The sequence below is a fragment of the Takifugu rubripes genome, chromosome 11, assembly GCF_901000725.2.
Source record: "Takifugu rubripes chromosome 11, fTakRub1.2, whole genome shotgun sequence".
Taxonomy (NCBI): Eukaryota; Metazoa; Chordata; class Actinopteri; order Tetraodontiformes; family Tetraodontidae; genus Takifugu; species Takifugu rubripes.
This window is the reverse complement of record NC_042295.1, coordinates 13,791,129-13,806,211: the sequence shown is the minus strand read 5'-3', so window position 1 is coordinate 13,806,211 and position 15,083 is coordinate 13,791,129. Positions and strand designations below refer to the sequence as shown.

At 39.4% G+C, this 15,083-nt stretch overlaps 3 protein-coding genes across 7 annotated transcripts in view; 1 reads left to right on the top strand and 2 right to left on the bottom strand.

Moving 5' to 3' along the window:
• Nucleotides 1-194: 194 nt before the first annotated feature.
• On the bottom strand, nucleotides 195-5,412 carry usp16 (ubiquitin specific peptidase 16). Of its 3 annotated transcripts, none has more exons than XM_011608652.2 (18): nucleotides 5,350-5,412; nucleotides 4,937-4,996; nucleotides 4,655-4,845; nucleotides 4,480-4,583; nucleotides 4,268-4,380; nucleotides 3,967-4,172; nucleotides 3,789-3,881; nucleotides 3,544-3,674; nucleotides 3,344-3,431; nucleotides 2,898-2,979; nucleotides 2,555-2,646; nucleotides 2,419-2,472; nucleotides 2,177-2,335; nucleotides 1,410-2,064; nucleotides 1,225-1,316; nucleotides 1,016-1,102; nucleotides 780-927; nucleotides 195-713 (listed from the first exon to the last, which is right to left on the bottom strand). In XM_011608652.2, the coding sequence occupies exons 2-18, from the start codon at nucleotides 4,992-4,994 to the stop codon at nucleotides 592-594; spliced, it is 2,475 nt and encodes an 824-aa protein (XP_011606954.2). In that variant the 5' UTR covers nucleotides 4,995-4,996; nucleotides 5,350-5,412; the 3' UTR covers nucleotides 195-591. The 3 variants fall into 3 exon arrangements, with proteins under 3 accessions (XP_011606954.2, XP_011606953.2, XP_011606955.2); XM_011608651.2 differs by having other exon boundaries at nucleotides 5,166-5,398; XM_011608653.2 differs by having other exon boundaries at nucleotides 195-710; nucleotides 5,166-5,398.
• A 279-nt stretch (nucleotides 5,413-5,691) lies between these two features.
• On the top strand, nucleotides 5,692-7,520 carry rwdd2b (RWD domain containing 2B). 2 transcript variants are annotated; one of them, XM_011608650.2, is made up of 5 exons: nucleotides 5,692-5,897; nucleotides 6,109-6,249; nucleotides 6,336-6,403; nucleotides 6,793-7,152; nucleotides 7,230-7,520. In XM_011608650.2, the coding sequence occupies exons 1-5, from the start codon at nucleotides 5,832-5,834 to the stop codon at nucleotides 7,483-7,485; spliced, it is 891 nt and encodes a 296-aa protein (XP_011606952.2). In that variant the 5' UTR covers nucleotides 5,692-5,831; the 3' UTR covers nucleotides 7,486-7,520. The 2 variants fall into 2 exon arrangements, with proteins under 2 accessions (XP_011606952.2, XP_003968719.2); XM_003968670.3 differs by having other exon boundaries at nucleotides 5,698-6,249.
• Nucleotides 7,521-12,594: 5,074 nt separating this feature from the next.
• The window catches only part of cadm2b (cell adhesion molecule 2b), a 62,157-nt gene continuing 59,668 nt past the window's right edge, over nucleotides 12,595-15,083 (bottom strand). For both annotated transcript variants that reach the window (XM_029844095.1, XM_003968669.3), the window contains one exon: nucleotides 12,595-15,008. In XM_029844095.1, coding sequence (XP_029699955.1) covers nucleotides 14,890-15,008 — 119 coding nt within the window. In that variant the 3' untranslated portion in view covers nucleotides 12,595-14,889. The remainder of the gene's footprint in view (nucleotides 15,009-15,083) is intronic.

Sequence of the window (15,083 nt, the reverse complement as noted above, 5' to 3'; positions counted from 1 at the left end):
TACAATTACATAATGTTAGCCAATCAGAGGGCAAGTGGGCGGGCCTTACTGTTGCCGTCAAAAAAGTATCCTCTTATCATGTGACTTTTTCACGACCGGCTGAAAACTTACTAACCGCGCATGCTCAGTCAAAGGATAAATAAATTGGTCCGATATACCGTTAAAAGAATTCCACTGATTGAAAATAGACGGGAAAAAATTAAAATACTTTTATTCTACAAATTTAACAATTATGTTATAACTTTTTGCATAAATGCACCGGCAATTATATATATTTTTTGGTTCCCATTGCACTCCTTGCAATGTTTGTATCAGTCAGTATTTGAAATACTCAATTTAAAACGCTTTTTATTTTCTTAAAAACCATCTCATTTCTGTTTCTGGTTTCTTTAATAAGCCACCCTAGAACCTTCTGCCCTCCCTGAAAGGAAGGGTGAGACAAAAAGTTCAATTGACTCTTTGGGGAGGGGAAGTTAAACATTGTCCAGTTTGTAAAGGCCACACTTGGTCCTTGATCCAGGTCTCTTCATAGTTTGGAGATGATGCAGCAGCAGTTTATTACATTTTCCTGAGTTGTGACGAGTTGTTTAATTACACGACCCTTTCGTAGAAGAGGAGATAAGCTTGACAACTCTGGACATTACTTTCGCTCACAGGCTGAACGTGTGTGTCGCTGATGTGGAACCATTTTCCTCTAGGCGACTCAGCATCTGCTAACAGAAAATGTGAGTAAGACGTCTGCAAAAATCTGTTTCACTGGCTTGCCAAAATTTGCTTACCTTGTCCTGCAAGCCCATTAGATGCAAGTTTTGGGCCCTCTGGCCGAACTTTTACATATGCTGTGTAATGTCCCGACCTCATGGTTCCACTGTGCACTACGATGCCGTACAGACTGTACAAAATCTGAGGTTCTCCATCAGCCACATTCTGTATTAAGATTTTTGAAGCATTGAAATGGATTAAACTATCATTACGCATAACATAACAATTACTTTGAGACTGTCAAAACATTTACCTTGCATTTAACCCCACAAAAGGGAGCTAGATCCAGTATTAGGGGGAACTGGACGTGCCGATTTACCTTACAAATGCTGTATCCATTCTAGAAGAAAAAACAAAAATGACCCAACTGACAGAAAGTCTGCAGTGCTGTACCATAAGTAAATAAAGAAGCACTATATTATATCAAATGTACATAAATATTGATCAAATCACTAACTGTACCTGTTGAAATCTTTTCAAATGAAGGGTAAGCACTGGTGGCAGTGATGAAATCAGCATTTGCTTCAAGGCATCGGTGTAGACATTTTTTGAACCTAAAATGACAACAAAAATACTCAAGTAAGAGATGTGATGAACAAAAACACATCAAAGATCAGCAATACCATACTGAACGAAAAGTCTCGAACCTTTGCCTTTGTCAGGCTGCTGTTTAGTGCAGGTAACACAAAGCAGACTGTTCTTCTCGGTGAGGGTCTCCACTTCTGTGAACTGAAAAAGGCAGGACTGCACGGAACACTCCTGCTTTTCTGGAGCTGTCCTGGTGCCGAATGTGTGGAAGGCCAGTTTGGGATCCTGGTTGACCACAGTGTACTCTTTAACTTCTTTTGGCTCATCTTCAACCACTTGAGCCCATTCCAAAGCATCATGGTCTTCTATAATGGCATCATCCACAGTTACTTTTTCCATTTTGTTGACCAGATCATCCTCTCCTCCGTCATATACATCCATTTTGCCATCACCACTGGTGACATCTTCTGTCTGTTGATCCTCCGATAAGATGGCGAAACGATTAATGGATGGTGTTGCTGAGTCACCATCAATAATGGAATCGTCATCCTGCTCTTTTATGGCCTGGTGGGTGTCGAAACCTTCAAGTTCTTGCTCAGACATACTGATTGGGTTTCCTTCACAGAGTGAGCCGTCTCTGGATTGCTCATTGTCTTGATTTTCCTCGTTATTACCATCTGTTGTAAAATCCGTTTGACTGCTCTCTGGGTGGCTTAGAGATGGGAGACTCTCCAAAGTGACTCTGCCCTCAAGTTTCTGTTGTCTCTTTTGGTGCTGCAGTCAATGACATGGCAACAAAGACCAAAAAAGAAACTATTAGTTGGCATAAAAGAAAACCCACAAGCCATTCAATAACAATTTAAAAAAATCCGTACATTGAGTTTACCTTTGCTTGTTTCTTTGCCTGCTTCTTTGCTTTCTTCTGCTGGTACTTGCTTCCAGGCGTAGCAACGTCATCTTCATTGTGTGAAGCGGGACTGCTTTTGTCACTATGAGTCGACTCAAAGGCCTTTGGTCCCTTTTTTTGATTCTTCTTTCTGTATGCCTATAAGATGTAATTACAATGGGACATGCTCACAAACAAGGGAATAAAGAATATGTCCCTTTGGAAAAAAAGTGAGGTTTCACCTCGTCGGAAACAGGGAGGGAAAGATCCAAAAACATCTCAGTGATGACAGACACCTGTATAAACAGAGCAGAGGCCATTTAGTTCCACGTCAACATCAACAAATGATTAGCTTTAATGTGAATCAAATGTACACACCGTTTTACACTGTTGACACATTATAGTGCTGGTTAGTTCCCCACCAAACACATAGTCAACAAGATTTTTTGGTAGTCCGTTTTTCTCATACTCTGAAATTAGAACTATGACGTTAGAAGGCTATAATCTTTAAAGTAAGCAAAAATAAGATAATAGTTATTCATCATTATAATGTAAAGGTACGGCCATATCTACTCCAATTTAGTAAGTATTGCTAATTTGGACTTTCAGAGAATGATGAGGGTGAAAATACCAGACAAATTTAGCAATGTTGACCAATAACCTATGCAGTTTTTTCTATACAAATAACACAGACTACCTGATGTACTGCCTTGATACGTACCTTTGAGAGTTTTTTTTAGCTGTTCTTCATCGTTGCTTTTTTTTGATTCCTTCAGTGCCTCCTCTATTCCCAAATTAACTCTCTGTTGAGACAAAAAGACAACAAAAAGCTAACTCCAAAAGAGTTCCAAGGATATAAACTTTATAACCTTGAAACTCTTTTGTGATGTATGCTTTATATTATAAAGCATACATCACAGAATACATCACAACTCCCTTTGTTTCAAGCTGCAGATTGAGACTGTCAAAATGATCCATGTTAAGTGTTAAGAGGTACAATAGGTATATTAAAAAAGGGTTAATTATAAACTACCGGTAGTTAAATGACAAGGTTACAAGGTTATTAAGTATAAATTTAAGGTAAAGAGTAATTTGCAGAGAAATTACCAAGTACCGCAAATGAGTTTTTTCGAAAGTAAATAAAATCAAAATAAATTAAATGCATACCTTGATCTCCTCAGCACGCATTCCATCCAGCAAATAGCGCAACAGCTCTTGGCTATCTTGTTGCTGAAACCCTTTGAACCTGGCAGCCCTTCAACACAAACCAAGCAAAGGCATGATGGTCCAAGCATTTTAGAAAAGAGGAAGTACAGCTAAAAACATCTTAAGATGTTAGGTTAACCCCAACTTGTAGTTGCACTCACTTTCTACAAACTTGTGTGAACAACTCTTGTGGCGTTGCTACACTCTTTTTGGAATCTTGGATCTCATTTAGTAGCTGACACATAGCAAAAGTCAAAGGTCCAGGCTTGTCCAACTGAACTTCAAGAGGATCCTATAATTGCAACAGAATTCATAAAATCCATTTCAATGTGATTTACAATATAATTCTGAGAACCGGTTTAGTGAAAAAAAAAGGAGAAAAGTTGATATTTTAAGATAAACACACCAGCTTTGGGCAGGCAACAGGTTCAATGTTGAGACTTGTCTCCTTTATCACTGCGTTGATCCTCTGACGTAACAACTGTGTTTGTGAGAGGTTCTGAAAAGGACAATGACCACAATGAATACCTATCCAAGTTTTGACAATATTGCACAACAAAGAATTATGCAAAACCAACTCTTACTTGAATGACCGCATTAAAGAAACACGTGTTTCCTAAGTTGCTCAAGCCCTTTACTGAGATACCACTGCTGTCGTCAGGTGTCCCGTATGTTTGGGATTTCTTCATACTTTCTTTCTTGGGGTTTATTTTTTTGTCTTTGCCTGCAGTATCTCCATGATCCTCCGTGTTCTGGCCAGCTTCCTTCGAGCTGGTTTCCTCCTTCACATCTACAGAATTATAGTAATAATGGGCATTACAACATTACTTGTATTTTAATTTGCCAAAAAAAAAACAACATACAAAATAAAACAATGGGACCCACCTTTCCGTGCAGTGTTTGGAGTATATAAAGAGGCTTGTTTTTTGAGGTTATCAACAAGCTGAGCCAAATGTCCTGTTCCAGAGTAGTAAACTTCATCATTACATATGTAACACCTGGATGTGTTGCAAAAAATGACAATATATATAAATATGCATTTCTAATTTATAAAGTCCCCAGCATCAGTGGGTAATACACACAGGACATACACTCACCACACACTCCAGTTGTCCAAACTGATCACCAAACAGTGCGGATCTGAATGTGGAGTTTCATAGTGTTTGATGGCATGCTGGTTGTCAGAATTTCGGCCACAACCCTGGTTCAAAATAAATCTGCTCCTTTAGAAACCTTAGTACACAGATGGATGAAATATTTAAGAAAACTCACACTATGTCCACATTTCAAGCACATCCATATGGCTGGTGTTTCTTGCTCTTCTTCACAGTCTTGTTCCATACAGTTATTTTCTTTATTTTCTTCATCCTTGCAATCCTGGCAACTTGTCCATTTTGAATTTCCAGAGAGTTTCTTGAGGAGAGCTTGGTCTGTTCCCTTTTTGATGTGTCTGCACGATGGACCTGAAAAAAAGAACATCTACAGTAAACATCACCAGACATTCCATGCGTTGCCATATGCCCAGATAACTGATGATCATATGATAAATTCTACCTATTACGTCCGTGTCCTCTTCCCTACAGCTCTTGTCCTTGCCTCGTTTTTTCCCCATTTCTATAAATGTAAAACACAGAGTTTAAATGAATGGAATTCAGAAACAACATTGACACAACGGCTACGTTACATGCCCGTAGACAGTTTTGCACCACAACACTCATTGCCAGATACTAACGACTACTAAAAAGCCGAGATTCATCGCAGTCCTCATGGCCGGATAACTTACTGTTACAATCGGACCGGAGTCTTCACTGTTTCAGGAGCATTTGTGGTACATGCTCTAGTTTTCGACGGTTATAGTTGTAAACTGTCAGACAAATCTAGTCTGTATATTTTGTCAGAGAGCATAATCTTAAAAATACAGATAGCATCGGAACAAAACTAAAACAGTCTCGATTGTCAGTACATACTCGGAGGCTTGACCTAGACTCCGCCTTTGTTCGGCACGTCACTTCCGGCTATCTACAGATGCCGAGCTGGGACAATTTTTAACATAATTTTACACTGTCCGTTCTGGCCTCATTACAGCTAAACAAATTACTCGGAGACTGTGGCTATATTTATCTAATTTCATATTGGAAATATATTATGTAATTGTGAACTTTGGTTGGAAACTATTGTATTTTGGTTCTCTTAACGTTCAAGCTTCCCTAAGAAAATAATATAAGTTCTTTTTATACTACTGGCTAAATTTTATATATTCACAAATGCAAAAAAGTTTTACTGAAAAGTTTTTCAGGTTTTTCCAAAAATTTATTTGAGTTTTCTCTCCAAACTACTTTATCCTCTATAAACTAAAAAGCTCGTAGAAGTCTATACAGTACTTACGTACCCAATTCAATATTTTCAACTGTGCGTCACCGGAAGCTGTCCGGCTGGAAACAAAGGTTTAATGATTTTCAAGTGTGCTGTCAAAGTCTGTGTCCAGAAGTTTTTGGAAACTACTCTTTTTAGAATAGTGAGTAACATTTTATACATTTAGTTGCCCACTTGAAAATGTTGGCGCACAGTAGTAAAGACGTCTTTGAATCCGAATGGAGACAGAAAGCCTTTTAAAGCAGTGACTGCTCACCTCAGGATTCTTTTACTCTACCAAAATGTCCAACTTGGACTGGGCAGAGTCCCGACTTGCAGAGATAGAGCTGCTGACAAGCATGTTTCCCACCCAGGAGGAACTGGATATGACAGACCAGCTGGCTCTCGCAGAGCTCAGGGAGTACGTGGAAGGTACAGCGTCAACAGACACCCCTCCACAATCCAGACCTCAGTTTCTTATTAAACAAAGGATGGACACGGCAGGCATGGAGAGGGTAACTTGTAATTTGTAACTTGTAATTACTGTCCTTTCAGTATGTACGATAAAACAAGGAAAATAATCTGTTCTTTGCTCCAACAGACGGATGTCATTCTGTCGTGTGCTTATCCACCCGAATATCCCAATGTGTTGCCAGAAATTACTGTTCGGTAAGCATCTGTCCACCTTGGACTGGGAACGATTGTCAAAAGACGCATCCTCATGCATTTGGCTGGTCTCTGCGGAGCGCTGCCCACTCCCACATAACTTGGGACTCAAGAGTTTATTTCAAAAACCTCCCAACGACCATCTAGCGGCCCGAACATATGAATAATTGGATTGTTGTCATATAGGAAGCTTCGGGTACTCGTGCAAAAATATTCCTGCTTGTGAATACGTTAATGTTGCAGGCATAAATGTTTTGCGTGATTTCGTAGCGCAAATAAACTTAGTCAACATTTCCCTTTGATATTTTTGCTGAAAACAAGACATTTTCAGTTGGAAAAGACCATGAACTTGGTTTGAGGGTTTTTCACAGCATGTTTTATTCATGCCCTAGGTGTACTGGTCTCAGCAGGGCCCAGCAAACTCAGCTCCACACAGAACTCAACGCTTACCTCTTGGAAAACTGCCAGGGGGACGTGTGTGTTCTTGCTGCTTTGGAGTGGGTGAAAGATAACCTGCAGCTCTTTACAAATAGGAGCTTATCAGCACCTAAGAAAGAGTCTCCTGCACCACAGCCAAGGGAAATGTTTAGCCGCCTGTGGATTTACAGTCACCACATCTACAACAAGGTAAAACGGAAGAACATCTTGGAGTGGTCCAAGGAGCTGGGTCTCTCGGGATTTAGTATGCCTGGGAAGCCCGGTATCGTGTGTGTGGAAGGCCCTCGGTCTGCCTGCGAGGATTTCTGGTCCAGGTATTTTGAATTACTTTATTTTTTAGAATGATGTGATAAGAGGAGGTCTGCTTTTTCAAGCCTTTTCTCCATTTCAGAGTGAAGGTCCTAACGTGGAAGAAGATCATGATCCGACATAGAGAGGATATTCCTCTTGATCACCAAGGCAAGGACAGTACTGTGGTTGAAAGTATAGACTCCCTGCGAAAATTCACTGGCTTTGAAGAGGCAGTGTTTGCCCCTCACGGGAACAGAGGAAATCACATGGACCTTGGGCAGCTCTACCAATTTTTAAATGAGAAAGGGTGTTGTGATGTTTTTCAGATGTATTTTGGCATCGAAGGGCGGCAGTAATAAAAAATATTAAGTGTTTGTTGCTTCTGACTGGGTAAACTGGATTGTTATTGTGTCATGAACAAGTTGCATAAATTGACAGTTCAGATCCTACATTAAAGCAAACACACTTCACCGGATGAGTGTGACACATTTCCCTTGTGCCTGGCTGAATAAACAAAATAAAAAGGATTCTGCTCCCGGGAGAGCGGAGTTTTAACCATTATAGGTAAATACTTGAAACAGAATCATTTCTGAATAATTTAAGGTGCATCTGTCATTTTATTACCCCTGTGTTTGCTTCAGATTATATCCTTCTGTTCAATAAAGGCGCAGCACTGCTTTAAAGATGCATTAAAGACGGCTCAAATCCAGCTCTGACTGGACAATGTAATGAGCAATATGCTAATTTTGCCTCTTTTAAGTGAAGAGCTCATATTAAAGCAGCGGTTGCATTTATGTTTAACTGTGGGTACTCAACGCTGTTGCAACTGTGTTGTTTCTCCATATATTTCAGGCTTAAACCAGCTTAATGCTGACATTGAAATAAGTTGTTTTTTTTAAATGCATTGCTGAGTATTTTAAATAATGTGAAATAAAAAATTTGAGCCAAAATTATTTGCTTCCTGACTTCTAACATTATGAACATTTAGTTGATTTGTGTTTACTATTGTAGCATAATAAGATATGACAGCCATCTACACCGCCTGCAGACATGGTCAAAGACAACCCTGAATGTGCAGGGATTTTACTTGCTTAGCTTATATCGGCCCGCAGGTGGCAGCCTAATGTTACATTTTAAAAATATATACAGTATATCTGCCAAGCTAAAACGCAACCGTGTGTTTTGGTTGTTAAGGAGTTTGTTGCCAGTCCCAAATTAGATGAATTATTGTACAGAGAGTTAAACAATAGCACACTGTTTATTATGCTCTTTGATTTTCTCCAGTCGAATGTGTTGACCACACTGTGGGTTTCTGACATAATAAAGGGCACATTTCTGCATGTGGAAAATATTCTTTAGCTTTTTGCACCCAATGAACAGATGCACACCTTTCCATGATGATTATTTACAGGCCATCTTTCTTCTTTCCCCCCGGTAAAGTGGCAGTTTTAGTGTTGGTGCTTTCCTGTAAAGCTTCTCCTGGTATTACGGACAGTTTGCCCTTAGAGTGGATAATTACACCAGTTAGACCTCTGATGGCTCTGGATCAGACTAGTCTACTGTATATTTGTGGGGAACCTGGTTCCCACATTTACACGTTTGCACTCTTGGCTTCACAGACCTTGAGACTCACAGTTTTTGCTCCCTTGTTTCCGTTTCCATTGCAACAGTCACCAAGCTTTATAACAAGCTGCGCAAAAGCATCACCAATATTCTGCTAGCTGGCAAAACAAAGGCATGCTTTGGCTCCCACATTTTTCTTTTCAGGCAGTCTTTTAGAAAGCAACATTTCACATTTCTGTACAAAGGTAGCAGTCTGTTTACAAGTCCTTTATTTCCACTGGGACCGCGTATATGTACAGTATATGTGTGTGTGAGTGAGTGTGTTTGTGTTTTTTTAAAAACTGTCATTTGATTTTGACCAACGATAATCAAAGCAACGCCTTTTCCATTCCCTTGTATTGATGTGCGCAGCCTGAACAGGGTGTGGGATGGGTTACACTGGCATTTCAGGCAACAGAATTGTGAATAACAGTTGTGTTTATCAGTGAAAGCTACTGAGATGAATTTCAGAGCAGCAAAGAAGATTTTATCTCCTCTGTTTCGCCGGAGTTTTGGATTTGTGGTGAAGGAAAAGAGGCTTTGTAACTATTGACCATGTGGACTGTTTCCTATTAGTTGGCTTTGGTGGTGGAGTAACTGGCTGTTGTGCTCTTTACTGTATTTTACTGCTGGAAAAAACAACTTCGACATGTGGACTGTAGGCCCGAGCAAAAACCTAAAACAGCACCAAGGCTGAGGACTATTACAACATTATTTTGGAGAGTGGACTAAAAATCCCCAATGCCTTGCCACAAATAAAAAGCCAAGGCATCCCATTTTCAATACATCATCTTGAGCATTGATTTCAAAGTAGTGTGTAGAAGTTGTCTATATTTTCACGAAGGGCAGAGTAAATACCTCAGTAAATATGTAAATGCGACAATCGCTCTTCTTTTTAAAGCCCTTTTTGGCAACTTTGTAAGAAGCATTTCATACTAAACTTCCTTTACAGATGATTTATTGGCATTTTCTCCTTCTTTTTCTTCATTTTAGACAATAACCCAATTCTCCAGGTCTATTGAACTGGTGATGCATATAATTGAATTATTTTTGAACGTCTCGGTGCGGTATTACCACGCAGGGATTTCATCATCTTAATAGCTGGCACTCCTTCACAGAGCCAGCTAATTTAAACATTATTGTTTTATATTAGGAGAATTAAGTGAATTAATCATGTTTTTGTGTGACATTTTTGTCTAATGTGTCCTTCCATTACGATCTGGGGCATATTAGCAAGCTGATGGCAATTCCTTGATAAACTAACCTGAATGTATAAGATATTCCTTGATATTTCCTGCTTGAAGCTCAGTTTTCATCTCATGATCAGTCCCGTAGATCTCCCCTGACAACCAACATACTTGCTTACATATTGCGTCAGTCTGCTGATGTGTTTCCAATCGCAGCCAAAGTAAATTTGATTATCAGAGCTGTCACAAGAAACGATCAACTGTGTCTTCAAGTGGAATGCACAAATTTGGCCCGGCAGTTCTTTAGGATTCTGGACTTTCTCTCCTTGTGACCTCTCAAGGTCCACTCTTCTATTTCTATATGCCACATGAATACTAAATAGGGCGAAATGACACATGTTCTGTTTATTCAGTTGTCTCACACAGTCCCCTCACTCTCCCAGCAACATACAAGCATGCTTGGTGCTGGAAAGCGCCTCGATTTAGATAAGAACATAATCTTTCTGGTCTAAACAAATGCCTAAAATTACACAAATATGATGTATTAATCCATTATGGTCCAAGAAACATGCCAGAGCTGTAACATCTGTCAGATATCTATCTGTCTAATTATATTTATAATCGTGCGCTGTGTCATCGGGCGCGATGCTTGATGCCGTTTTTAACTATGGGCAAATAAACCTGACGTGATCTCTCTACTGGGTGTCAAAATAATAATAATAATAAAAAGAGGTCTAGAGTAGGAAGAGCACAACCTTGGTCAGAGCAAGCTGGTGCAGTAGCGAATGTCCACCCACACTCACACAGCCGGCATACTGAAGGCTGCTTGTCGGAGGCTTTGAAATACAGCTTTTACACATTAATACTCTGTTGTTATCCACAGTCATTTCCATGAAAAACCAGCAGGGCTCATTTACAATCTTTTGCAGTGTAGTGATGTGTTTTATACATATAATGGTAGTCTATTGTCTACATATTTACTAGAGAATCATGCATCCATTTATGAGCGTGTGTCTTATATATCTTGTCTTATCTTATAAGCTAATGGTCACTTCTGTGTTTTAAATAAAAATCAGAATTATTTTAGAAGAAGTAGTTCTAAGTCTGTTTTTGACATCATACACTCTGATTTTTGTACACCAAATAGTCTCGATTATTGTTATTCTAAATGCAAAGAAAACAGAAAATTATACTGATATCTTTTTAACCGAGGAACAGCTGTCTTTCACTGGCAAATAGCTCGACTTTAATTAAGTCTCTGGTGAGTTCTGTGCAAGAAACTCAAGTGTGCAAATCAAAACATATGGCATGCTATTTCTTGCATACTTTATGCCACAGGTACCTGCCCCCCTCGAGGAATTTTGACGACCAGGCTTCCCTTGATGTTATCCCCTTGGGCCTGCACATTTACAAATTCTGTCAGGTAAATAAAAGTTGGATATAATCGCATTGAAAAATAAAATAGAGGATAAATGGGGTATCAAACAGACATCCCCAGGGCAGGCTGCAGCACAGAGGATGTGAGTCAGTGAGGATGAATGCGCTTTGAACATATTAACTGTGTTTCAGTCATCAATCCATGAACCTGCGTGTGGCCTGTTTAGAAGAGCCAAGCTGCTGCCTCCCAAAAGGGGGGCCACCGTGCAGCGGGCACGGGCCTGACTGCACCTATTTGTCTGGACTAACAGCACAGTGATGCATCCGCAAGGATAAACAAGCTCATGTTCTTGGTTCTGGATCATTTGACTCATTGGAACTTCCACTCGCTCCTGTCATGAGTGGAAGTCTGAGCGATCTGTTTAATCTCCCCAAATATGATTATGCAAAACACATCTAACAATCATGCCCTGCAGTCCCCTGTTAGTGTGGTGGAGGCATTGTTGTAGCAGCCAGAGCATGTTAAAGACAACAAGAACAAAAAACAAACCCAAAATCTTCAGCACATCTAGATTCAGCTAGTCTTTAGGAGCTGAAGATCATTGGAGCTAGTTTGGGGTGTATTGACGATGAAGTGACGGGGGGGAAGGCACTGTGTAACGCAAGCAGATGGCTGCCTGGACATTGTGGCTGGAGATTGTGGAGATAATAGCAACATTAGTCTGCTGGGAAGCAACATTATGCTCAAGGTCAATGGAAGCTGAAGGATGGACGATCATAATGGCTCCTAATGCCAGTCCTGGAACGCGGTCTGCTTCCTTTAAGGATGTTGGGATGTATGAACTCATTTATCTACATGCTGCCATTATATATGTTCATCACTTGATTTATCAATAATGGGCTTCAAAGGAGGGGGCAGTTTGCAAATAGCAGTGTTAAAAGCAACATTTGCTCTCATTAAATGTAACTCTCAGAGGCTGTTTTTGTGACCTTGTCACATATCCTGTGTGATGATATTGCGATCGTGTCATTAAATCAACTGTGGCTCCTCTGTGAAAGAAATTGGTTACTTCCTTTTTGTCCTGTATCAGGAGACAGATGCAAACTTATTTATGAACATCATTGCTTGTCAAATCCATCAACTCTCTGAGAGTTTGGTTTTATTACAGTTTTGGACACTTTCACGGAACCTATTCGCTGTTTCGATATAGATTTTCTGATTCTGACAACAGGGGCCGTGGCAGAGCATAAACATAACCACAGCAGAAGCATTTTTGAAGTTATTGCACACTTCTTCTCTTTTATCTCTTCAATTCTTTATTTTTTTCAGTGGCATAGTTGAAAAATGAATATCAATACAGAAGGGGAAAAAAAGACCTCACACGTCCCCATAAAAAGCAAATAAATTACAGCAATTAAAACTGTACAAAATGAGTTATTTATAGCATCATTCTCAACTAACTAAAGAACATGTGTGAGCATTGGCAACGAGGTTCAATGTCTCTGAGTGACTATTTACATTGAAGGGGTGTCTGATTAACCAATGCCTCAACATGTCATTAGTATTGTTTGCAGCAAACTCAAAGGCCATAATGGTGATCCTTTTATTGTTTTTTCTTTTCTTTTAATGACAACAGAGTTGACCAATGGAGAAGTTAATGTCAGACAACTACTTCAGTAACAGCACTAATATCAGTTAACATAGTGTAGTAGTCAAAATCAATAATAATAATAATAATAATAATAAAACGCCGATTTAGACCTTTTCCCTCAATTTTCAACAATTCATTACGATCCCTGTTTAAAAAATATAATGTGAAAATAATTACATTAACATGTAATGCATGTAGAATAAAGGCTTTTCCCAGTGTCTCGTTTTTCTGAAATTGAATAATTGATACATTATTTACACGCCATCTGGCAAAACAACGTCTCCAAATAGGAAAACAAGTACATATAATAAAGCTTGTGGAATAATTTAAATACTGCATTTTCAATATACAAATTGCAACGTTTCAGGAAACAAATGATTCCACAATGTTCACCAACATTCACTTTAGCAAAGTATGTTACAGCAATATCCACACACGAAGCATAGTTACCCAACACAAGTGAACATAAATAATGGACCCCCACAATGTCCCAGTCAGTTAAGATCAAACATCGATCGCGACCTGAAATGAACTTCTCTTATCAATGATTATATCAGGAAGTGTACAATAGCTCCATTACCTCTTGGACAACATCGTCATCTAGACTCCGGGTTGAATCCTGAGACAATAAACAGCTGATGTTTTCTTCCCTTCCATGTTAGTCCTCAGACTTTGTGCTTTAATTTTCTACCTTCGCGTTCACTGGTACAGGTTTACCAATATGACTGAAAGCTGAGAAAACATAGAGGTGGTAATATACAACACACAATGTTAAAAAGGTGTTCCTTTGACCAGGAATGACAGAGATTGTGCTGCTAGTTTTGTAACATCGTGTGTTTTATGGATAATGTGCAATATGGCTATGATAGGGTAAAGACTATGGCAACATTCCAGATCTGTTTATTGATTCTGTTCTTTAATTTTTTTGTGTGTCATCAGATTTGTAAACGTATCTCTAAAACTGTAAGACTGCGTGATCAAAAAGGTAAAAAATGGCAACAATTCCCCATGTTGACATCTGTGCAGAGGCTGAGCTGCATGCGTCTAAAGATTTCCAAATCAAAATCTCATAAGTGATGTGGACATTTGTCTTTACCGCTGTGGCTGTAATCAATTAATTAATTAATGCCTTATTATGAAATTGTCCAAACAGGATAACCATAGTATTCCAGGTGGTTTTCCTTGGTTTAGCGGGAAGGGGACGACCCTGCTATCATCACACGCCACACGTGCAGTGTTTCACATCTGCCTCTGAAATAACATTTAAAATAAAAAAAGCCTGAATAATAAAAGGACAGAGACTGAACAAAACAGCCATATGGACATCTCCGCATCAGTAAAATTTGCCGGTCTGTTTACAAGCACTCATCATGACATATGTTCCTCTTCGACAGTGCTATTATTTTTTACACGTTTACAAATCTGATTTAGTGTTAAGATACAGCAGTTGCACGTTTCTCCACTCACAATCACAATTAAATTTACTGCAATAATGCCCAGTTTAAAAGAATCATTTTCAAGTAATGGGGGGTGGGGGGGCAAAGAAAGCAATTGTTTCTATGTTCAGAAAGCAGAACAGTAAGGAAAGATTCACTGTCCATTTGGTTTGAGTATATCTCTTCATTTCTGAACTTGAAAAAAGTCTGCAAAAGCTATAGAACAATACGGAAAGAAGAGGAAAATGTTATTGCAAGTGATAAAATAGAAAAAAAGCGAACAATTTGGCCCATAAACGTGAAACATTGGAATGAATAGGGTTTAGCGTGAGTTCAAAAGAAGTGCACTGTTTTCAGCAAGAGGCTCGAAGGGGCCTAAAGATGAAGACAAACAGACCAGGAGAGAAGGAAACCAGGTCATGTACTGTAGTAACACTGAGGCAGTTTAAAATTGCATTTCTGCTGTCAAAAAGTCAAAAGATTTCATGACACAAAAGACAAAAACCCTAAATGAAATACTCTTTCTTTTCCTCTGCATGCATGTGGTTCCCCTCGGCATTGATGATGGCTGTGTCCGCATCCGGGGCGTCCTCTGCCCCTTTGGCCTCATGAGTTAGATAGGTGCCTGCAGACAGACAGACAGACAGACAGACAGACAGACAGACAGACAGACAGACAGACAGACAGACAGACAGACAGA